This window comes from Thamnophis sirtalis, unplaced genomic scaffold (assembly GCF_051295495.1).
Source record: "Thamnophis sirtalis isolate CommonGarterSnake01/CBP01778 unplaced genomic scaffold, rThaSir2_p1.2 scaffold_2, whole genome shotgun sequence".
Taxonomy (NCBI): domain Eukaryota; kingdom Metazoa; phylum Chordata; class Lepidosauria; order Squamata; family Natricidae; genus Thamnophis; species Thamnophis sirtalis.
In genome coordinates, this window is record NW_028261382.1 from 2,632,882 (window position 1) to 2,657,552 (window position 24,671).

Genomic DNA, 24,671 nt, shown 5'->3' on the forward strand with positions numbered 1-24,671 from the left:
ATCTTCAAGTTGACAAGGTTGAGAAACACTGGAATAGAATAACAGAGTTGGAAGGGACCTTGGAGGTCTTCTAGTCCAACCCCCTGCTTAGGGGGGCCTTGAAAAATCCAATGCTGGAGAATTGCACAATTTCTGGAGGTGATTTGTTCCACTGATTAATTGTTCTAATTGCCATGAAATTCCTCCTTAGTTCTAAGTTGCTTCTCTCCTTGATTAGTTTCCACCCGTTGCTTCTTGTTCTACTCTCAAGGGCCTTGGAGAATAGCTTGACTCCCTCTTCTTTGGGGCAGCCCCTCAAATATTGGAAGACTGCTATCATGTCTCCCCTAGTCCTTCTTTTCATTAAACTAGACCTATCCAGTTCCCGCAACCGTTCTTCATATGTTTTAGTCTCCAGTCTCCTAATCTGTAGTGGGATTCAGCCAGTTCGAACCTATCCGGGAGAACCGGTTGTTAACTTTCTAAGCAGTTCGGAGAACCGGTTGTTGGAAGAAATCTTTTGTTTTTTCCCCACTTTACAGGGCTAATCCTGTAAGGAAGGCAGGAAGGAAAAATTCTGGTGGTGTTTCTAGCCTGATCTTTATTGCCTTGCTTACAGAAACTGCCTCTCCGGTTCACCCTTATTACATTGTCACAGCTAAGGCGAAGCGCCCATCGACCTGAGTGACGTTGAGTTGGCCATGCCCACCCAGTCACATGACCACTGAGCCCCGCCTACCCGGCAGGGTCATTAGGGCAGAGAACCGGTTGTTAAATTATTTGAATCCCACCACTGCTCCTAATCCTCTTTGTTGCTCTTCTCTGCACTCTTTCCAGAGTCTCCGCATCTTTTCTACATCGTGGCGACCAAAACTGGATGCCGTATTCCAGGTGTGGCCTTACCAAGGCATTAAAAAACTATTGTAAACTGTCGAAAACTGTTGTGCGTGCAGCAGATGCTCCCTGAGGCTTAAAAAAATCCATGAATGACATGGGCTGCTGTATTCTTTTTCTCCCCAAAGCAGAATGGTTTGAAATTTGGACAGGTGTGATAGAATTTGCCACCTGTCCCTGGGCAGCACATTCCATAAGGGGGACCTGGGGACAAGGTTGTTTGGCAGGCATGGTGTTATCTCCCTGGTGATTCACGATTCAACGCCAAAGCCACACCTGTTCATTCAAGGTGAAGTTGGCCCTGGCTGCTGTATTCTTTTCTCCCAAAAGTCTGAATCACCGGGGAAGGCAAATCTTTGCAGGCCTCGAGGCGGGCAAGTGGAGGTAGCAACGGAGGCGCCGTTGCCTAATGCTTGAATGGTGAGAACGTCAGTAAAGAAAAGGGTTGCAACTCTGGAGGAGCCATGAAACAAACCACAATTGGCTGGGTTGAGATAGCAATAGCAGTAGACTTATATACCGCTTCATAGGGCTTTCAGCCCTCTCTAAGCGGTTTACAGAGAGTCAGCATAATGCCCCCAACAATCTGGGTCCTCATTTTACCCACCTCGGAAGGATGGAAGGCTGAGTCAACCCTGAGCCGGTGAGATTTGAACCGCTGAACTGCTGATCTAGCAGTAGCCTGCAGTGCTGCATTTAACCACTGCGCCACCTAGCGTTATTCTCTGCCAGCGGCCTGTGGAGCTGGCAGCAGATTCAGACAGTGAAGAGGTTGGGGAGGAACATGGTCCAGTCCTGGAGTCTGGGGAAGGCTCGGACGAGGGCTCTGTGTCGGAGGCAGAGAGGAGGCCAGAGCCATCTGGGAGTTATGTGCTGCCTCCAGAGCCTCAGAGAAGCAGAGGAACAGGGGGAGCCTGTTCCCAGTGCGCGCATGTGCAGAGCTGCCAGAAGGCAAGAACAATTTAGGCAAAAGGGGCGACTCGGGATTAAGGCTTGGAGGTGATTGGCCCCTCCCATAAGACATAAAAGAGGACCAAACAGACATGAGCCTTTGCAGGAAGCAACTTTGTTCGTTCTGGTTGGTTTAAACTCTGAAGCTCTGTTTTGACTCTGTGCTCAAAGCTAATTGGCAATTAGGTCTCTGGCAGCGCTTCAAGGGAGATAAAGGTGGGTGCTTATCAGCCTTATCCCGAAAGACTTTGGCAGACTTCTGTCGGACTCTTTACAAACTATTTGTGACTCATTACGGGCTGTGAATGAACATAATTCACAGCCGTTGAAAGAAAAAAGAGGATTTTTTGGGACTAAGCGTGTGGTTTTTACTGCCTCAGGAAGCCTAGGTCCGAACATGTATCTGACATGTTGTACATGACACCATAAATGGGTTCACCCAAGAAACTTGGGTTGACTGTCCAGAGATGGTCGGCTTTTGCAAAAAAAATAAAGACCATCACAAATGTCCCAAAGATGATTTTCAAAAGGCAACTGGACTTGGGTCCCCTCCCCACCCTTGAAAATGGTTTGCTTCTGATCCAAGAAGCTTCTTTGGGTCTCAGAAACATCTTGGACGAGAAGCGAAAAGTTTTCAAGGGGGGAAAAAAACACCAAGAAAGTCTTAATTGCCTTTTAGAAAAGCACCTTTGGGACAATTATGGACCTGGATGACTGAGAATTGTCCTTAGACAATCATGATTGCTACTTGGGCAGAACATGGAGAAATGGGGGAGCAGGACAACTTGTCTGCCTCCCCGGAGTCCTTCGGGATTGGGTGGCCTATAAATTTATTAAATACTTAAATATTAAATGCAAATTCCTCGGCGTGATAGAATGAAATAAGATGGGTGAAGGTGGTGACGATGAATTATAAACAGATACTCTTCCAGCCCCTGAATAAAATCCAGGTCTTTTTCCCAGAGACCACAAACCAGAAGTTTCATTGTATATTTCCCATCAAGTTCAATTTGTGAGCGACAACTCACTTCATCCCCCCAAAAATCCACTCCTAGAGGAGGAAGGAAGGAAGGAGAGAAGAAAGAGAAGAAAGGGGGGTAGGAAGGAGGGAGGGAAGGAGGGAGGGAAGGAAGGAGGGAAGGAAGGAGGGAAGGAAGGAGAGAAGGAGAGAAGGAAGGAGGGAAGGAAGGGGGGAAGGAAGGAGAGAAGGAGAGAAGAAAGGAGGGAAGGAAGGAGAGAAGAAAGGAGGGAAGGAAGGAGGGAAGGAAGGAGGGAATGTAGTAGAGAAGGAAGGGGGAAGGAAGGAGGAAAGGAAGGGGGAAAGGAAGGAGAGAAGGAGAAAAGAAAGGAGGGAAGGAAGGAGGGAAGGAGGGAAGGAGAGAAGGAGGGAGGGAAGGAAGGGGAGTAGGAGAGAAGAAACGAGGGAAGGAAAGAGGGAGGGAGGGAAGAAGAAGTAGGACCGTTGTAAGATAAGATGGATCTATGGGATGATAAAAAAAGCAATCTTCAAGTATATTGTCAACAGTAGGGAAAAATTGTTATAAATACATATTATTAATAACAGTTATGAGATCATATAATTGTGAATATATATATGAAATTGATAAAATTTAAAAAAAAAATCCACTCCTAGCTTTTGAAGAGAACTCAAGAAATGCAAGGCCTTTGACCCAAATGGGCAGCTGAAGAGGTGCTTAGAGAACCTCTCTTTTAACTATCGGCCATCGTAGACTTCCTTGACGTTAGAACAACCTGTCCATGGAAGGACTTGCCAACCAGATGTTGCGGCTGATCCATCCCTGGAGGTTTTTAAGAAGAGCTTGCACAGTTGTATGTCTGAAATGGTCTAGGGTCTCTTGTGTGAGCAGGGGGGCTTGGATTAGAACAGTGGTCTCCAACCTTGGCAACTTTAAGACTTGTGGACTTCAACTCCCAGAGTTCCTTAGCCAGCTTTGCTGGCTGAGGAACTCTGGGAGTTGAAATCCACAGGTCTTAAAGTTGCCAAGGTTGGAGACCACTGGATTAGAAGACCTCCAAGGTCCCCTCCACCTCTGTTATTCTGACTAACACAGTTCTCTCCATTTTGGAATAGTCTTTCCTCAACTGGCTTGCTCAACTCAACGTTCGCCGGTTTGATCTCCGGAGGGCTTGATAACCTCGCTGAGGCTGTCCTTTTGCTTCCCTCCCACAGGTGCGTTTGCCAAAGTGAAGGAGAGCCAGCGGATGAGCGACGAAGGGAAAATGGACCAGGAGGAGGCTGACGGGATCCGGAAGCGTTGTCGTGTGGTTGGGTTCGCCCTGCAGGCCGAAATGAATCACTTCCACGAGAGGCGCATCTTGGACTTCAAGAAGATGATGCAGTCCTACATCCGGGAGCAGATCGTCTTCTACCAGAGGGTCAGCCAGAAGCTCGAAGAGACGCTGAGGAGATACGACAGCCTCTAGCAAAGCCCGCCCAGATGTTTTTGCGCTCAGAGGTTGGCCCTCAACGCTACCGGGCCCTCCGCTGCGACTGCGTTTGCTTCTCTTGCCTCTGGGGAAGGGAGGTCTTCTCCTCAGTGGTGGATCTTGGGAGGTTCTCCCCCCCGTTGACTTGTTGTGCTCTCCGTCGTCTTCGCGATGCTAAACTTCGGGCGTCGAAAAGGGAAGGTTGCATCCCTGTCGTGACCAAAGCTCGGGATGGTGTGTTTCCCCACCCATCCCCGTCCGATCGTAAGGACCCATCGGCCGGGAATCGTTGCACAAAAGACATTTTGACGAGCGGAATTCTTTTCCTCCAGAAGAGCTTCGAGCCTTGTTGTTTACAGAGGAAGTAAAAGAATTTACTTTCCAAAGGAAATGTAGCTTTTCGCTCCAGCCAGCTTCCTTCCCCCCCCTTTCTCAGGCTTGATTTTCTGGAAAAAAATACAACAACAACAAAAACTACACACACTTATTTATCCAGATCATGTCCAGCACCAGCATCTCCCCGTTCCCCTCCGGAAAAGGGTCAAAATCAGGTTGAACCCAGTTCAGGATCGTTGTTATTGTTGGCTCTTTCCCTCTCTCTCTAGAGAGGATATGATTGTGCAAAGGAGAGGTCTTCAAACTTGGCAAACTTTTAAAACTTGTGGACTTCAACTCCCAGAATTCTCCAGCCAGGTTTGGAGTTGAAGTCCTCAAGTCTTAAAAGTTGCCAAGTTTGGTGGCCTCTGGTGCAAAACAAAGAGAACAGAGAGCAAAAATGGAAGTGGAAGGCGTGAAAACGTTTTGCACACCCAGAATGACTCTTTCGTGGAAGTGGCACAAGCAACACCATTCTCACTCCTGAGGTCTTTCGCAGGTAGTCCTCGACTTAACGACCACAACCCGGCCCGGAATTTCAGTTGCCAAGCGAGTCGGGTTGTCAAGTGAGTTTCCGCCACCACCCCCTCCACGTTATGACCTTTCCTGACGTAGTTATTAAGCGAATCGCTGGCAGTTGAGTTAGCAATTCGGTCGTTAAGCGAACTTGCTTTTTTCCCCGTCGACTTTGCCCTTCAGCCCCGTTAAGATTTGAGTGCATGTTGTGTCCTTTTTAACTCGCCTTGTTTTGTATTTTAAAACTCTTTTAATATTTTTTAAAATTGTTTTTTATGTAAGCCGCCCGGAGTCCTTCGGGATTGGGCGGCATACAAATCCATTAAAATTGAAATTGAAATTGCTCGTTGGAAGCAATAGCAATAGCAGTTAGACTTATATACCGCTTCATAGGGCTTTCAGCCCTCTCTAAGCGGTTTACAGAGTCAGCATATCGCCCCCAACAACAATCCGGGTCCTCATTTCACCCACCTCGGAAGGATGGAAGGCTGAGTCAACCCTGAGCCGGTGAGATTTGAACCGCCGAACTGCAGAACTGCAATCAGCTGAAGTAGCCTGCAGTGCTGCATTTAACCACTGAGCCACCTAAGGAAGGTCGCTAAAGGGGAATCACAGGACCCTCCAGGACACGGAACTGTCATAAATGCGAGCCAGACTTCAGAATTTTGATCATGTGATTTACAACCGTAATGGTTGTAAGAGTGAAGTCATTTTTCCCCCCAGTGCTGTCGTAACTTTGAATGGTCACTAAACACAGTGTCGTAAGTCGAGGACTACTTGTGTAGAGACCTACAGGTAATAGGCACACATTGTTAAAACCTCTGCACTCCCCTGAGTAAATCCAGAGTTACTTTTTACACACACAGATACACACACACACCTCTTTGAAATCCAAGCAGTTTGTGGAAACGACACTTGTGTGTTTTGATTTGTGCCTGGGAGACGGAAGTTCGGGGGGTCCAATCTGACCCAAACCTGTTTTTGTTTTAAAAAAAGGTTTCCTCCGTAGTAAATGGGACTCGGAGACGGATGCCGTACATGGCCTTAATCAGGAAATGGCTCCTTGGGACTTTGTGTTGCATATTCTCTGACCTGCTGTAATTATCCATTCCTTCTTTCCTTCTCTTGGTCTTCAAAGAATTGGGGGGGTTTGAAATGTTTGGCGAATAAAATCTGGGGGGCCTGGGTGATAAAGAGACTTTTGTCTTCATTGTCTTTGGAGGAAAGTCCTCGGCTAAGACACCCCCCCCACCACCACTGGAGCCCCCAAATTTAGGTTTGCTAAGTGAGAAATTCATTCAGGGAGTTACGGTTCCCATTTTACGACTTTTCCATTGTTGAGTGAATCCCTGCCATTCTCTAATGGGTAACCCGGTTGCTAATAGCAATAGCAATAGCAGTTAGACTTATATACCGCTTCATAGGGCTTTCAGCCCTCTCTAAGCGGTTTACAGAGTCAGCATATCGCCCCCAACAACAATCCGGGTTCTCATTTCACCCACCTCGGAAGGATGGAAGGCTGAGTCAACCTTGAGCCGGTGAGATTTGAACCGCCGAACTGCAGATAGCAGTCAGCTGAAGTGGCCTGCAGTACTGCACCCTAACCACTGTGCTACCTCGGCTCTAAGTGAATCTTTGACTTGGCTGGTCAGTAGGGGGAATCAGATGACACTACAACCGTCATAGAGATGACTCCGGGGCCAAGCTAGAGGAATTTTGACCGAATGACCACAGGGGAAACAGGTTGCCAGTGTGAAAAATGGTCCTTTTTTTCCCAGGGCTGTTGAAACTTCCAACGGTCCCTAAGCAAAGTGTTGTAAGTGGGGGACTTCCTGTACCCATTGTCCCTTCCAGTGGCAGAGAATTCTAGGGAAGGAAATGGACACAGACGACCGTTGAGGGCTCCTATTTCCCGGGGTGTGAAGTTTAAGGGCAGAGGAAACCTGCAGACCTCACTGGATTGGTGTAGCTTTTGGGGGTCCGTTGCAATTTTGAATGGTGGTTTAGCGGCCGGCCGTAGGCCCGAGGACTACCTGAATTCCTCGCGAAGGCAGGGAATTCTAGGGAAGAAGCTGGACAGGCAGCTTTTGAAGGCACTTCCTTCTCAGGGTGTGGAGGTTGGAGTTGGAGACCCTGCAATCATCTCTGGTGCTGGACGGTCAGTTGGCTGGAGGCACCAACTAATTGTTTCTGCGGGGAGATTTTGCCGATAAATCAAAAGTGCGGAAAGAAAGGCAGCCAACCCAAATGTCACCCAGGGCAAGAAGGAAACAATTAGTCTTGTCGGGAAACATGCACAAAACACACCCTCTGACCCCAGGACCAGCAACAGAGCGCCTTATTGTTGTGTCAGGAGCCTGGCACCTCCCGGGGCAGACGGAGGCCATCACCCCGACTTCCCTGGAAAATAGAAGGAGCCTCCCGAAACAGGCAAGGAAGCCATTTCTCAGGTCTGATAACAGATCGGTTCTTCTTTTGCACGGAATCCTCGGGTTTGTGCAAATTGAGAGACGGGCCAGTCGCAGCTTCGGGAACCTGGTTTCAATTGTGGCATGAGAAGGGTCTGGGAATTGTGCCATTCAGGGGTGAAATTCAGCAGGTTCTGAACCGGTTCTGGAGAACCGGTACCAGGCATTTTGAGTAGTTTGGAGAACCACCTCTGACTGGCCCTGAGCCTCCTGAGTCCCAGCTAATCGGGAGGGAATGGGGATTTTGCAGTATCCTTCCCCTGGAGTGAAGAGGGAATGGAGATTTTGCAGTATCCTTCCCCTGGAGTGGAGAGGGAATGGAGATTTTGCAGTATCCTTCCCCTGGAGTGGGGAGGGAATGGGGATTTTGCAGTATCCTTCCCCTGGAGTGGGGAGGGAATGGAGATTTTGCAGTATCCTTCCCCTGGAGTGAAGAGGGAATGGAGATTTTGCAGTATCCTTCCCCTGGAGTGAAGAGGGAATGGAGATTTTGCAGTATCCTTCCCCTGGAGTGGGGAGGGAATGGGGATTTTGCAGTATCCTTCCCCTGGAGTGGAGAGGGAATGGAGATTTTGCAGCATCCTTCCCCTGGAGTGGGGAGGGAATGGAGATTTTGCAGTATCCTTCCCCTGGAGTGTGGAGGGAATGGAGATTTTGCGGTATCCTTCCCCTGGAGTGTGGAGGGAATGGGGATTTTGCAATATCCTTCCCCTGGAGTGGGGAGGGAATGGGGATTTTGCCCCTGGAGTTGGGAGGGAATGGGGATTTTACAGTATCCTTCTCCTGCCATGCCCTCCAAGCCACGCCCACAGAACCAGTAGTAAAAAAAATTGAATTTCACCATGCTGTAAAGTTCTTGGAGCTCTAAAGAGGAGGAGGAGGAGGAGAAGGAGGAGGAGGAGAAGGAGGAGGAAGAGGAGGAGGAGGACTGTAGAATCCTTGGAGCTCTCTGAACTTGGTTGTTTTCTTGGCAAACATTTCACGACCCAACTGGGTAACATCACCAGATCTAGGGGCAGCTGGTTTTCTGCTCCCTGCATTCGACAATTGCGGAACTCCCTACAAAGATCGCCGCAAAGGAACCGGGAATTTTGCCCCAATATGAGACAAGTTGGAGAAAGGTTGTCATCACCCATCAGAGGCTCTTGTTTCTCGTCAACCCACAACTCCCCCCACCGCCTCCCCTCCCTCCCCCCCTCCCCCAAGAGCCTCCTTGCTCAGGATTTCAGAGCGTGGTGTTCTGCCTAAGAATTCCTTGGCAAGCAGCTTTGCAGAAGTTCAGTGAACTTTGGACCGGAAGGAGCAGATTCCTGGCTCTGCTTATCGAAAACATGTCGATTGTACCCTCTGAAGAAGACTTTGCAAGTCCGGCGAGGCTTCGGAGCAGGACTTTGGCTCCACACACCGAAAAGGAAGTATAAACCTCCAGACTCCCAGATCTAATTATAAACCCGACATCTAAGCCATAGCTACACATTAGAGCAATCCAGGGTTTCTCAGCCTTTGACACCTTGAAGCTGGGTGGACTTCAGCTCCCAGAATTCTTCCAGCCAGTTGGAAGTCCAGGCGTCTTCAGGTTGCAGGATCCATCACAGTTGTAAGTCAAGAGTTGTACTCTGAATGAAGGTTCCTCACCCTTAGTACCTTGAAACTGGGTGGATTTCAGCTCCCAGAATTCTCCAGCCAGCAATTCCAGGAGATGGAAGTCCAGGCATCTTCAAGTTGTGGAATCAATCACAGTCCTCACTCAAGGACTGTACTCGGAATGAATGTCCCTCAACTTTGGCAGCGTGAAGATAGGAGGACTTCAACTCCCACAATTCTCCAGCCAGCCAATTCCGGGAATTGCAAGTCCAACCCATTTCCAGGTGGTCAACTAGGAGAGATGTGGCTTGGTGTTCTTCTGCCAAGCCAATCCTGCTTGCTGACTTAATGGCTCCAAGCTGGAAATAGAGAACTGGGTTAAGCTGGTTGTGTAAATATGCCAAGAGCTGTGGTGGCGCAATGGTTAGAATGCAGCATGGCGAGCAAACTTCCGACCACAGGCTGGCGTTCAATCCTGGCTGGCTCAAGGTTTTGACTCAGCTTTCCATCTTTCCGATGTGCCTAAAATGAAGACCCAGATTGTTGTTGTGGGCAAGAGGCTGACCCTGTAAACTGCTTAGAGAGGGCTGTAAAGCACTGCGAAGCAGTATATAAGTCTAAGTGGTATTGCTTCCTTCCTTCCTTCCTTCCTTCCTTCCTTCCTTCCTTCCTTCCTTCCTTCCTTCCTTCCTTCCTTCCTTCCTTCCTTCCTTCCTTCCTTCCTTCCTTCCTTGTACAATAGTTAGAATGCAGTATTGCAGGCTGACTCTGCCCACTGCCAGCAGTTCGATCCTAACTGGCTCAAGGTTGACTCAGCTTTCCATCTTTCTGAGGTGCCTAAAATGAAGACCCAGATTGTTGTGGGCAAGAGGCTGACCCTGTAAACTGCTTAGAGAGGGCTGTAAAGCACTGCGAAGCAGTATATAAGTCTAAGTGGTATTCCTTCCTTCCTTCCTTCCTTCCTTCCTTCCTTCCTTCCTTCCTTCCTTCCTTCCTTCCTTCCTTCCTTCCTTCCTTCCACAATAGTTAGAATGCAGTATTGCAGGCTGACTCTGCCCACTGCCAGCAGTTCGATCCTAACTGGCTGAAGGTTGACTCAAGTTTCCATCTTTCCGAGGTGGGTAAAAGGAGGACCCAGATTGTTGTTGAGGGCAAATAGGCGGATCCTGTAAACCGCTTAAGAGAGGCCCATAAGGCACGGTGAAGTGGGATATAAGTCTTGAGTGCCGTTGCTTCCTTCAGGGCATTTCCGTGGAGCAGAATGCCAGGCTGCAGAACTTTTGCACAGCCTGGGCACCATTGTTTTCTTTTTTTTAAATCAGCCGCAAAAGCTAGAGAATCTGCGCCTTGCGTGCCTTTCCATGCCCAGCTTGCTGCAGAGAGGGTGAGCTCAGAGATATGGTATGCGGGCCAGCGGGAAGCCAGCCACAGGCCAATACATGCGTCCTCGTGGGCTCTGTCTCTCTGCAGAAACCTCAAATAAACAACCTCTTTCTTTGCATGCGGATGGAGGCTGCCGGGACCGATCGGCACGTACTCTGGAGTTTGAAGAGGCAGCTGTCAAACAGGGGTGAGGGTTCAATCGGAGAAGGAGGAAGATGGACTGGGGCCAGCAGGGCTGCAGGCTGCAGGCAATCAGCCAGAATTTGTCCTTTGATTGGCAGAATGTGGGCAATGGAGGAAAGAGAGCTGGGTGCACCCAGGAAAGAAAAATAGGTGATATAAAAAGATATATTAAGATGATCTAAATCAGGGGTCACCAACCTTTCGGACCTCAGGAACCACTACATTCATCATTTTAAATCCCACGGACCACTAATAGGATCTGCCTAATGACCGCCTGGGTGGGCGTGCCCAGGTGGTCATGTGACTGGGTGGGCGTGGCCAACTCAATGTCGCTCACATCGAGGGGAGCCTCGCCAGCCTTGCCCCTCGCAGCCACTCCTTGCCTGCCCACCTGGGCTCCTTAGAGCCCCAACAGGAAGCAGTTGCTGGAGCTAAGCAGCCACCAGGAGAAAGAGTTGGCAAAACAGCTCAGTTCAAATGGGATCTCAGCAGAAGCACCTCACCGAGGACTACGAGCATAGGCTTTCCAAGCAGAGGGAGTGCAAGGCCAGGTATTGGTGCCTGGAGGCTCAATGGGCTGAGATGGTCAGCCAGTTCCAGGCCATGATGCCGTCCCACCGGAACAAGGGTTTAATTCCCAGAATTCCCCCGGCCAGCCCGCTTTAAGATTGGTGGACTTCAATTCCCCAGCCAGCATGTTGGCAGTTGAAGTCCACCTATCTTAAAGCGGGCTGACTGGGGAATTCTGGGAATTGAAGTCCACCTATTGGCAGGCCTGCAATTATATTCCTTTTAGAATTTTGGCCTGCCACGCTTTCTCTTATTTCATTATGCTGTTTCTTTAGTGTAGTTGATGGGAGGTGGGAATAGACAGGAGTAGGATTGTGGAATGTATTGTTATCATTCTTTACTAGAAGACCAAGCTCGTCTTTTGTCTATCCTCCATATTAATCCACCCAGGCCTTGTCTCTGGAGAGGACACTCCAGCTTTGACCTCTTCCCAGAGCACCATACCATCGTCTTTTGAGGCTGAAGGATGCCAATGAATGATGATGATGATGATGATGATGATGATGATGATGATGATGAGATCATGTTGATGCAGGTTCCGCTTGCAGCTCACGTAGCCTCAGACCTTGAGAGCCAATGGAACGAGGAGTCTTCAATGCACAAACCCAGCCAAAAGAGGGTTATTCAACAAACCATGATTAAGCAACAGTAGCCCTATCCATAAAGATTCTAAAGGAGTGAGTTCCTATAACATAACATGGTTTCCTTGGTTTAATTAAATGCATAGTGGAAAGACTGTGGCTTATAGGTTGGCATTCACAGCTCAGCATGTTGGGTGTTAAGGCCTAACTATTTGTTATTGTTGTTAGTTGCAAAGTCATGTCAGACCAATGATGACCCTATGGACAATATTCCTCCAGGCCAGGGGTCCACAAATGTTTTGAACAGGGGGCCGATTCACAGTCCCTCACCCTGTTGAGGGGGCGAGACCCCTGTCTTCTCCGGGCAAGAAGGAGTAGCAATAGCAATAGCAGTTAGACTTAGATACCGCTTCATAGGGCTTTCAGCCCTCTCTAAGCGGTTTACAGAGTCAGCATATCGCCCCCACAGTCTGGGTCCTCATTTCACCCACCTCGGAAGGATGGAAGGCTGAGTCAACCTTGAGCCGGTGAGATTAGAACCACCGAACTGCAGATAACAGTCAGCTAAAGTGGCCTGCAGTACTGCACCCTAACCACTGTGCCACCTCCGGAGTGGCATCTTTCTTCTGAATCACCATCTAGCTGCTCTTCACTGCAAGTGTTTTCCTTCTCCTTCCATTCTCCTAATGTCCACGTTGCCCTGCCAGGCTGTAACGGAAAAACATTGAGCTAATTTAATGCAGGAAGGCCATTTTTAAAAAAAAGAAAAGACATATTTTAGTGGTTTCCAATGCTATTTTCGATCCAGCCTCTCTCTCTCTTTTTTTTTTACATTTCGCCTGTGGTTTGGTTGAAGCAAAATAACACTGAGAGCCACAGAATGGTCCAGTTTGTTTCTGGTTTTCCTTGAGTCGAGGCAGATGGGTCTCCGTTCTTGTTCTCTCTCTCTCTCTCTCTCTCTCTCTCTCTCTCTCTCTCTCTCTCTCTCTCTCTCTCCCTCCCTCCCTCCCTCCCTCCCTCCCTCTCTCTCTCTCTCTCTCTCTCGAGCTAAAACTGTAGATGAGTTTCCCGTGTGTTTTGAAGTCTTCGGATGTCTCTGAATGGATCCTTCCTTGTTCAAATCCCTGCTCAATGGGGATGAGTCAGTGTCCTCCGGTTTGCAAAATTCAGAACCTGAACATTTCATTTGCTCTTGTTCTGACCTATGCTTCCTGAGAAAGCATAAACCACAATCTTAGTCCCGCAAACCCTCTTTTATTTGTATGGCTGTGAATGATGGTCATTCTGGAGGCAACTTGTTCCACTGATTAATTGTTCTCACTGTCAGGAAATTTCTCCTTAGTTCTAAGTTGCTTCTCTCCTTGATTAGTTTCCACCCGTTGCTTCTTGTCCTGCCTTCGGGTGCTTTGGAGAATAGCTTGACTCCCTCTTCTTTGGGGCAGCCCCTGAGATAGGTAGGGAAGGACACTGTAGCATCCAGCTGCTGCTGCACTCAAGAGGATGCTTTTTGGAAAACATCTGGTTTGCAGATTCAGAGGGGTTCTGTGCATATTAAAGAAAAGTCTCTTGTTTCCAGGATTGCTTTGGGCTGCGCACAAACGGAGTATTTTGCGCCGATTTCAAAATGACCTGACTTCTCTTGCAACGTAATGTCAGTTATTATTCCCCTTGGTGAGAGAGGAAGCTTAAGGCTGTTCTGGGGAAGAGACATGAGTAGATTCTGATTCTCCAAGCAACCTGGAATCTGAAACGGGGCCACGCCAGAAACCGCAAGTGGAAAATGCATAATCACTAAAACACTTGCTGACATGTCTTTTCATTTGCTTTTCCTGGGTATCCAGGGCTGCCAGTTTTTTCAAACAGGGGTCCAGAATTTTGCTAGTTTTGGTTCCAGACCTCAACCCTACTCTGTCTGCAAGGCAAAGTATATTGTAAGAGAGACATAAACAGACGGGGGCAGGTTTTATTTTTTTCCTGTGCAAAAGAAAGTAACCAACGAAAAGAAGAAAATGAGATCTTGTTGGAAAGGTTTATGTGTTCATAGTTTAAATACTTTCACACATACAAACCTGAAGGCAGGACAAGAAGTGACAGATGAAGTTACAAAACTTTTTGTAACTTCTAATCTATTTGGTTTCAATATACTCCAGACTTTGCTTGATAAAGAACGATGCCGGGAATGGGATCTGGGAAGTCGGAAGGGGGTCAGGTAGGGGGGTTCAGGGGGTGGGTGGGGAAGAGGGTGGAAATATAGACTCAATTTTCAGAACAATGAATGCACTTGGATACTGTTGCTTTTTTTCCCTTTTTTTTCTTTTCTTCGTTCTTTTCCTTTTATTTTCCTTTTATTTTAGTATAAAACAAATAGACCAATGAATACTAGAAATACACCGAAGCGAGGTGTAGAGGGAAAGAAGAGGGGGGAATTAAGAGGGAGTGAGAAGGGAATGTAAGGAGGGTGAGATGGTGGGAAGGGGAGAAAGGAATGGCTGAGGGGGAGGGGAAGTAGAAGAGGGGATTGTTGGAAGGGAGAAATGAAAGTTGGAGGGGCAGAAGGAAGGGTGTATGTAGGATAGAAGTGTTATGAGTTGTTTATTGCTTCTTCTTTTTTTTTAACTGCACAGTATTTAAGTGATTGTATAAAGGAAAATGAAAGTGTAATAAAAGATTAATCTTGAACAATAAAAAAAGAAGAAGAAGTGACAGATGAAAACTAATCAAGGAGGGAATCAACCTAGAACGAAGAACAAATTTCCCGGCAGGGAGAACAATTTGGCCTGCCACATTTTTCTATGATTCTACTAGGCATTTTCTATGGTGGGAAAATGGGATTGCATGGAGTTAGATGATAGGTAGCCATAACAACATTCTTTCCAGAAAGCCAAGGTCATCCTTTGTCTCTGCACCTCTGCACCTGACCAGAACTGGGTGGGAGGAATCTGTCTCCATGGCAGTGGGAGATTGGACCATGGGATGGGCTTGTGGGTGTGGGGGGGGGGCAAGATCTTGAACTTTCAACTGGGAGGGGAAAACCGGGAAGCTTTCAGATTCGGGTTTTCCCAGATGTGCCAACATGGCTCTCTTCATCAATTGGAACTTTGTGGAATCCTTTGCCTTAGACGCTGAATTATTTTTGGGTGCTATTTGAAACCCTGGCATTAACCTGAATTTGGAACCCGAATGCCTGAAGTATTAGTAATGTCCCAGTATTTGAGAGGCCACCACAAAGAAGAGGGAGACAAGCTATATTTCCAAAGCACCAGAAAACAGGACAAGAAGCGAAGGATGGAAACTGATCTAGGAGAGAACCAACCTAGAACAAAGGAGGAATTTCCCGACAAGTGAGAACAGTTGATCAGTGAAATGGCTTGCCTTCAGAAGTTGTGGGCCCTCCATTCTTAAGGGTGATCAGAGGTGGGACTGGAAGCCCCTTCTCCATGGAAATGAGTAGAAAGTCTAATGCAGGGCCAACTAGAAGTCATTTGGCCCCACCAGTTCCAAAAACCATCCATCTATCCACCAAAATACCACAGGAAAATGACGGTGGAAGAGAGAAATGGGGAGTGGAAGAACAGAGAGAGAACAGAACACTACAAAACTCTAGATTGCTAAGCAAATCTAATAACTAGCTGGATACTCATGCTTCACATAAGGGAATATCACTCCCACCTCCTTGAGTACGGAAGCAGTTCCATAGGTGGAAGGCATAAACATTTTAGTGAGGTACCAACGTTTAGTACTGAAGGAGCCCAGGCCGCTCCTGAGTGAAGGAGTGGGACGTCTGCCAGTTTGAACTGAGGTAATGGAATGTGAGGCAACTGGCAGTTGGAACAGAATTCTTTTCAGGTGAGGAGGGGGAGTAGAACTCCTTAGCGTCAGAGCGTGTTAATACTGTATAAGGAGTGCTAATGATCTTATGGTCATTTTGAAAAATCCTTTCTTAGCCAGCATCTAGAAGCCAGGAGGAACATAGGTGCCACAATTTCAAGTTTGTAGGCTTGATGTTTCTGCAGATTTTGTGATGAAGTGTGAGTGGTATTTTTGCTTATGTATATATATGGATACTGAAACAGGCAGGGGAGTCCATCCCCCCCAGATCAATAATTGATGTTCTTCACCAATGATGGGGTTGAGCAACTTTGATTTGAAACTGAATTAGAGAAAGGCTGAACACAGTCTGATGTTTCTGGTTCTTGGGCCGACACAACAAATGTGTGGCGAGTGTGTGCGTGGGTGTGTTTGTATTCAGTTTGAAAAGTGAGTCAACACCCTCAAGCCCGTTGGATTTCCGACAGGTTGGCACCCTCTCATGGAGATATCACTTTAGTTCTTCAGTCCTTCATGGGTAGAAGTTTAAGAAAGGAACTCCATTCCCCATCATGCTTGTCCATTGCTCCGCAGAAGACCAAAGCCGTAACTCTTCCTTCCTCCAGCTTATACACAATAAACCCCAGTGGTGGGTTTCAAAAATTTATAGAACCTCTTCTGTAGGTGTGGCCTGCTTTCCGGGTCCACTGGTGGAACCTCTTCTAACCGGTTCGGTATATTTGACGAACCGGTTCTACCGAATAGGTGCGAACTGGTAGGAACCCACCTCTGTTAAACCCCCTTTAGCAATTTTGGACTCTGGCTTAGAGTGGCTTAAACACAAAACTGTCAGGTTTTCTTCTTTTCCTCCGGAATCTGAGGAATGTGACTTCACTCCCTCCCAGCTGAATTTTTACAAAAATAAAACCCACATGCTTAGCAGTGGAAATGAAGAGGAAGCCAGACAGAAAAACAAGAAACCATGCACTTTAAAAATAAAATAAAAACCCACTGGATTTACAGAACTATGCAGCTTGTCTTTTCTCTCTCCAGTCTCCCATTTCATCTTCAATATTATTTTTTTTTGCTCGAGTTCCATTTCATACGACAGTCAAACGTATCTTTTTTTTTTTAAACAGCTTCTTGTCTGAACAGAGGTCATTTGTCTCCTGGAAGCAAAATTGATTTGATTTGATTTGATTATATTTATATGCCGCCCTTTTCCCCCGAAGGGGACTCAGGGCAGCTCACAATTCAAATCAGGGAAGGGGGGTACAGACAGAAAATAAAAAGACAAAACATAACAATACATAATTTAAAAACACACAGCAGTCATACCATTCGAGACGGGGGCAACAGCTCTTTAGCCCCAGGCCTGTCGGAACAGCCAGGTTTTAAGGGCTTTGTGGAAGGCCTGGAGGGTGGTGAGGGTTCGAATCTCCACGGGGAGTTCGTTCCAGAGGGTCGGAGCGGCCACAGAGAAGGCTCTCCTCCGGGTAGTCGCCAGTCGACACTGGCCGGCGGATGGAATTCGGAGGAGGCCTAATCTGTGGGATCTAATCGGTCTATTGGAGGTAATTGGCAGCAGGCGGTCTCTCAAGTACCCAGGTCCAATACCATGAAGGGCTTTATAAGTGACGACTAGCGCCTTGAAGCGTATCCGGAGACCAATAGGCAGCCAGTGCAGCTCGCGGAGGATAGGTGTTACGTGGGTGAACCGAGGTGCACCCACGATCGCTCGCGCGGCTGCATTCTGGACTAGCTGAAGTCTCCGAATGCTCTTCAAGGGCTGCCCCATGTATCCCCCCCCACTTTGTCCATAGTAGAAAACTCAACTATGGTCTCACTTAGTTCTTCAGCTTCTAGATAATGGATGGAAACTCTTAAATTCACACACACACACAAAACCCCCAAAGCTGCAAAACAGGATTTGTGTTTTATGATAGGGAACTTTAAAACCCATTATCCTCCAGACCTGTTGGTTGAGGACTATGGGAACGCCATGGGAATCATCTCTGGAGGGCACCAGTTGGAGAAGAATCAACTGCTCTGGCTAACCGATGCAAAATAATACAGATGCAGCTTCTATTCTCTTTGCAAATTAGCGGGAAGGAGAACACGCACATGTTCTGGAGAACCTCAACTAGGATATTGTATGAGTATATATGCCTGTTTTGCATGCTCTAATGTTAATAAACAACCAATACTTTGCATATCGTGCAGTCGATGACAATAGACACCTTCTTGGAAATTCTCCACCAGAACTTTGGAGCAAAGGGTGATGAGGACTAATAACTTCACAAATTTCACAAGTTGTACCTTCAAACGTTTCCAGGGTCTCCAGTTACCCAGTTGAGCTATAGGGACGCAGTGGCTCGGTGGCTAAGACACTGAGCTTGTCGATCAGAAAGTTCGGCAGTTCGAATCCCTAGCGCTGCGTAACGGAATGAGCTCCCGTGACTTGTCCCAGCTTCTGCCAACCTAGCAGTTCGAAAGCACGTAAGAAATGCAAGTAGAAAAAGAGGGACCACTTTTGATGGGAAGGTAACGGCGTTCCGTGCGCCTTTGGCATTGAGTCATGTTGGCCACATGACCACGGAGACGTCTTCGGACACCGCTGGCTCTTCGGCTTTGAAATGTAGATGAGCACCGCCCCCTAGAGTCGAGAACCACTAGTACTTCCTGTATGTGCGAGGGGAACCTTTATCTTTATTTACAGAGCTGATAGTTTGCTCAAGTTTTCTTTTCAATTGCTAATGGTGCGTCCTTTGAATCCCAAAGTCCAGAAGTGATGTATACGTATGTAAGGTTAATGGGCTGGCAGATAAGCAGTTAAGCTTAGCCCAGGATTATGATATCATCCGTTTGCAAAACCAGGAAGTGAACTACCTGCAGAATGTTAAGCTGAACGATAAAAGTAGGCAAGAGCCAAGGTGGCGCAGTGGTTAAATGCAGCACTGCAGGCTACTTCAGCTGACTGCAGTTCTGCAGTTCGGCTGTTCAAATCTCACCAGCTCAGGGTTGACTCAGCCTTCCATCCTTCCGAGGTGGGTAAAATGAGGACCCGGATTGTTGTTGGGGGCAATATGCTGACTCTGTAAACCGCTTAGAGAGGGCTGAAAGCCCTATGAAGCGGTATATAAGTCTAACTGCTATTGAACTGCTTGCTCCATTCTTGAGAATGGTCTGCAGCTTAAAACTTGACACCGCAAAATGTTCTTAAAAAAAGGATAAAGTTTACCCCTCGGTTATTCCTGTTAGGTATAACTACTGATTGTACAGTTATAGAGACTAACTTGATTTTGCATTTAATAACGGCAGCAAGAATGTTGGCTGGCGCAATACTGGAAGAAGGAAGATCTGCCTACTATTCAAGAATGGAACATTAAAAGTCACAAACCTAGCAGAGATGGCTAAAATATCAGCATAGCTCAAGGATCACTCAAACGAGAGATATAAACTGGAGTGGAGAAGATGGATTGACTATACTCAAAACAAATATTCCAGATAGTTTATGACTGAAGAAACAAGGAATGATATATAATCTGTTTAGAGCTAGCCTAGCAAAGAGGAGTTAAAGCTCAAATGAAAGATGATACTAACTTTTTTTAAAGTTTATTTTAGAATATCTTTGTTAAAGATTTATACCCTGTATTGGTTCTGGGAAGTCTGGGGGGGGGGGGAAGGTTGGGGGTGGGTGGGGTTTGGGGGGGGAGGGGAGGGGGGGAGGTAAACATTTGTTAAAGTTTTTTTTCTCAAAAACTTTCAATTAAAAAACAAAAACTTGACACCGCCTCCTGCTCGAGGTACCCACGGGTGGCATTTCTTTCCCAGGAAACAAGCGAGAGAATGAAATTCCCCAGTTATTTGAGACGCTGTTCCGACTCAAGTTTACATAACCCCCTATTGTGGAACACAAAAACCGCCACCTGCTGCTGCCTTCGATTCTTCCTGCTTCTTCTCCTACCTGTCATTGTTTGGGGAATCAGGTGAGGTTAGTGGAGCTTTGAGGACAAAGAGGGCGTTATTCTTCTGGGGAATAGCTGTTCCGGTAAGGCCAACATCCTCCTTTTCGCTTTGGAAGACTTCGACTTCTCTGAACGTCTTGCCAAAACTGGGGCTGCACAAACACCACAAGGCTGCACACACAGCCTTGGGCCCAGCAGCTACCTGACCCAGCAGGTTCCACCAACAGGTAAACTGTTCAGTGCAACCAATAGGGGAGATGATTAAAGACCTGGAGAATCATTTTACCTGCCGCTGTGTTTCTCATACCCAGCATCAAATATTGTTTGACTTCCTGGTTGTCTCCTCCAAATCTTCGTGGGGTTGTCACCGAGTCTTTGGACCGTGCCTTTACAGTCAGTTTGTCAAAGCCTCAAGATGTATCTCCTCTCATGCCAAAATTATGTAGCTCTCAAACGTTTGGGAGGAGACAGAGTCTCTATTTAGGAGAGGCCTTTCTGAAATGGTAGAAAGGATCTCCTGCCTGAACAGAGGGTTGGACTAGAAGACCTCCAAGATCCTATCCGACTCTGTTATTCTGTATTCTATTCTATGAATGTTAGCAGATTGGATGGATGAAGGGCCTCACTCATTAGGTAGCCCCCCAAGGATCCCGAGCTGTAAAGAGATTTCAGTGTGACCTTGGGGAAGGCGTGAGAGAGGCTGAAGGAAGGAGCCAGCTGTTTAGGGGAGACTTGGAGAAGAGATTACACCATCTAGAGATAGAAGAAAGAGCAAGAAAGAAACTCAAAATATCCCCCTTGTTTTTGCCTGGAATACGGCTTTATTTGGTATAAGACAAGAAGCAATGGGTGGAAACTAACCAAGGAGAGATTCAACCTCCAACGGAGGAGAAATTTCCTAGCAGTTAGAACAATTAATCAGTGGAAAGCTTTGCGTTTAGAAGTTGTGAGTGCCCCATCACTGTAGGCTTTTAAGAAGAAATTGGACAGCCATTTGTTTGAAATGGTATAGGGTCTCCTGCTTGAGCAGGGGATCAGATAAATACCACCTCTGGCTGGCCATGCCCCCATCTATTCTCTGCCTCCCGAGTCCCAGCTGATCGGGACCTGCACCATGGTTCTATGTTCTAAGAGGGGGAGAGAAACATGGACAGAGTTTCAAAAATCTGTTAATATACCCTACAACAATAAAGATTCCTGGACTCCCTACAATCTATTTCTGGGCCTGATTATCTCACTTAGTTGACCAAAGGAAGAGTTGTGTAATTTCTGGAACAACCAAGAGATAACCTGGAGATATCTGCTGTCCAACAAACACAATTTTACATAACCTTTCTTTAGCGGGAAAGGTCTTGTTTGGCCAACGTGCTTCCCCAGAGCTGTGGTTCTCAACCTCAGCAGCTTAAAGATGTCTGGACTTCAACTCCCAGAATCCCCCAGACTTCAGCTCCTCGATTCTAAAATCAAACAGAACGACAGTCACTTCTTGCAAACTTATCTGTGGCTTAACTAGGCTAGTCAAAACTGGAGCCTTTGGATCAGAGGCGGTATTCAGCAGATTCTGACCAGTTCTGGAGATCCGGTAGTGGAAATTTTGAGTAGTTTGGAGAACCGGTAAATACCGGTAAATACCACCTTTTTCTGTAAGCCGCCCTGAGTCTTTCGAGAGTGGGCGGCATACAAGCCCTAATAAACTCAAACACCTCTGGCTGGCCGCGCCCCATCTATTCTCTGTCTCCTGAGTCCCAGCTGATCGGGAGGGAATGGGGATTTTGCAGTATCCTTCCCCTGCCACACCCACCAAGCCATGCCCACAGAACAGGTAGTAAAACATGTTGAATCCCACCATTGCTTTGGATCTTGTTAGCTGTACATTTGGTATCATGCTGAATTTGCAGCCACTGCATCTGTAAAATGGGCCCAACCTTATTTTTGTTTTCCCCGGCTGTAAAGGCTGTAAAGTGGTGGAAAAGAATGAAAAAGCTTGTCGCTGCAGCCCTTTCACGATTTGTACCCTTGGCGCTGAATTCTACAAGCTGAAAGATTTTGAAAGTATTGATAATCTGGCTGAGCTAGTCTGTCTCCTTTCGTTACATGTATTTACATTCCCTTTATCCCAGTCAGAGGAAAGAGACTGGATTTAATTTGAAGCAGAGTTCACCAGAGTACATTTCGAACTGGAACGGCAAACATTATTTGCCGTGTCTAAAAATCACAGAACTAGAAAGACAAGATTCGGGGGAAATAAATAGCGTAAGACATGGCAACTGCCTCTTCAAAACTGTGGTGTATATCCAGGGCCGGATTTAGATGAAAAGAGGCCCTAGGCTATTCCACTTATGAGGCCCTTTCACCTCCCATTTTTAAGTTTGTAAATTGCATGAGAGACAATAAAATACATCATTACTGTGATATATATCAATATATATCAATATATATAGCTGGCCTCCCGATGGAGGGCGGCTCTGCTCTGCGGCAAAGGCAGCGAGGCCAGCCGCCTCCCCTGCTGCGCTCAGCTGCCTGGCTCGGCCCACTCGCCCTCACCTGCCTGGCCGCTGGTGGGCTCCGTGTCGACGGGGCGGCTGGTATTTGTGACTGTTCCAGTGTCCTGGGATTGTGTGAGCCTGACACGCAAAGTCATGGGGGACCCAGGTTCTTTTAAGAACCATTAGAGCTGTAGTTATTCACTTTACAACTGGGACAAAAAAGAGTCCTAAGATTGCAACAACCACGTCGCTTCGGGAAGTAGTTGTGTCCTCAAGTCTGGAGATTGCCTATTGAAAAATAATTCCTCCCCCTCCCCCTCACTCTCCTGGGGAATTTCGAAACTTGGCTGTAAAAAAACTGGATGATAAATGTCTGGGGTGGAAGCTGGTCTCGCAGAGGCCAGATCTTGGCTCACGGCCGCATCAGGAATGTGGCCTTGCTGTAGAAATCTCCCAAGAAGCCAGTGGGGTGGGTGGATCGCAGCTGTTTGTTGATGACCATTTGACATTCGCTTAGGTGAGCGTTGGACATTATTTATGTGGTCGTTTTACTCTCCGCCTCCCTTCGTGGAGTGTTGTAATATAGTTCCTTGTGTAGGTGTGGGTCACCCATGGCCCAGTTCATAATGGGGCATGCGGAGCCACGCTGAACCACACAGGAGAAAACAAACTCCTAAAACTCCATAACATCCTGATAGTTCATAACATAACATCCTGAGATGTGCCCTACCAATGATAGCCAGGATTTGACCATATATAGACAGAACTTCCCTGAGCAGTAGATTAGAAATTGTACTTTTACAGGCTGTCTTTAACCACATGCTATTGCTCCTCCTGCCTTTGTCCTATCTCAATAAAAGGGGCTCTCAGACCCCCAATCTGGGTCGCTCCATCCCGAGAAAGGTCGTGTCCGTGTCTTTTCTCAACATTGGCCTCATGGACGAACCACGGGAACGTTACAGTGGAGCGTACAGGGTGGACTAAACAAGATTTCTACATATCGGAAGAAAACAGAACAGAAAAGAGGAAAACGATTCTCCCTGGAAACTTGTTCCAGAAAATTTGAGATGAAAAACAGGATGTTCTACACCCGGGGAAGGTTCACTAGGAAATGAAGTTCTCTCCCCATTCGTGAAAACGAAAGGCCTGAAATCCGTTTTCCCCACTTTGTTCCATTCGGTCTTCTCCAGCTGGGTGGCTTTTTCAATAGCATCAGGTTGCAGCTTCCAGAACGATGGTTAGTGTAGCCCAACCACATTGGGAGGGGGGAGCTGGAGAAGGAGAAGACCACCAAGGACCAAAGTGATCCATCATTTACCGTTCTACCGGTGGTAGATGAAATTATATAGCCAGATGATCTGTCTCTGGTCCATATTTCAGACTCACCGCTGTGTCAGAAATCACCCTTTTGGATTGATGCCAAGAAAATGTCATAGACGGATCCAGGAGTTGTTAGAGTTATCCAGGATATTTCCTGGAGTTACTCAATGACATTGCAAACCAGCCTGTGTATTCCTTTGTCTGATAGAGATAAGCTAGAACCAGAGTTTCTCAAACTTGGCAACTTGAAGCTGGGTGTTCATTTCCCAGAATTCCCCAATCAGCATGGGGATTCTGGGAGTTGAAGTCCACCCGCCTTCAAGCCGCCAAGGTTGAGAAACGCAGCGATGGAAATAAATACTGTGGGTTCAAAGCTGTATCCATGAGTTCAAAGACCGACTCCAGATGTTTCCAGTTGGATGTGAAGGTCAGACAAATATCTTTGCTTGGCTTTAAAAGGCATCTCCCCCCCCCACCCCCAAGAATTTTCCACATACCCACAATTTTTAAAAATAACCTGCTTTATTTATCCTTTACAAAATTGGCCACATTGCTCAATTAGCGTGAAGCAACATGGGAAAGGAACGGTTTTATCCAAATGTTTGAGCATTTCTTTTAACCAACTCATGGAGATCTGTGCTTCTCATTCCTTTTTTGGAGGGGGGGGTGTACCTTGCTGTCTCCTGAAATATCACTAACATTCCTTGACGATTGATGGATGACCACAGCAGAGGATGTTATGGTCTGGAGGATTTCTTGAGATGAAGGGATTGGTCTCACGTTGGTAGGATGAGAGAATGCTTACTGCTGAAGAGTGGACCACAGAGAGAAAATCCAGTGGGCCCACCTTAATTACAGCAGGATTCAATCACTCACCCATCCAGCCACCTCCTTCATACAGGTGTCAGCTATAACTGGTGGGCAGATGTTGCTTAAATCTTTACTGTCAAAGAAACTCTACCTTCTCAAGACGGAAAGGTCCATTCGTTTCTCCTCATTATCTTTCTTTGCATGCTTCATCCAGTTAAGGGAGGTAACCCATGTTCTGAATTGACACAAAGCTGGGTACCCATCAACCTGTTGGGTTTACATAAACTACACAACCACCCATATCATACAATTATGGTGTAAACAAAGCAAACTTGTCAGGTTTGAAGC

The 24,671-nt window shown here is 47.1% G+C and overlaps 1 protein-coding gene across 2 annotated transcripts in view; it reads left to right on the forward strand.

Annotated features, from left to right (window-relative positions):
- The window catches only part of SNX33 (sorting nexin 33), a 60,937-nt gene that overhangs the window by 8,207 nt on the left and 28,059 nt on the right, over positions 1-24,671 (forward strand). Inside the window, exon 2 of one of the 2 annotated variants that reach the window (XM_087703999.1) lies at positions 4,016-4,665. The exons of the other annotated variant lie outside the window; for it this stretch is intronic. Coding sequence (XP_087560125.1) covers positions 4,016-4,269 — 254 coding nt within the window. The 3' untranslated portion in view covers positions 4,270-4,665. Of the gene's footprint in view, positions 1-4,015; positions 4,666-24,671 lie in introns of those variants that run through there. 2 annotated transcript variants of the gene reach the window in all.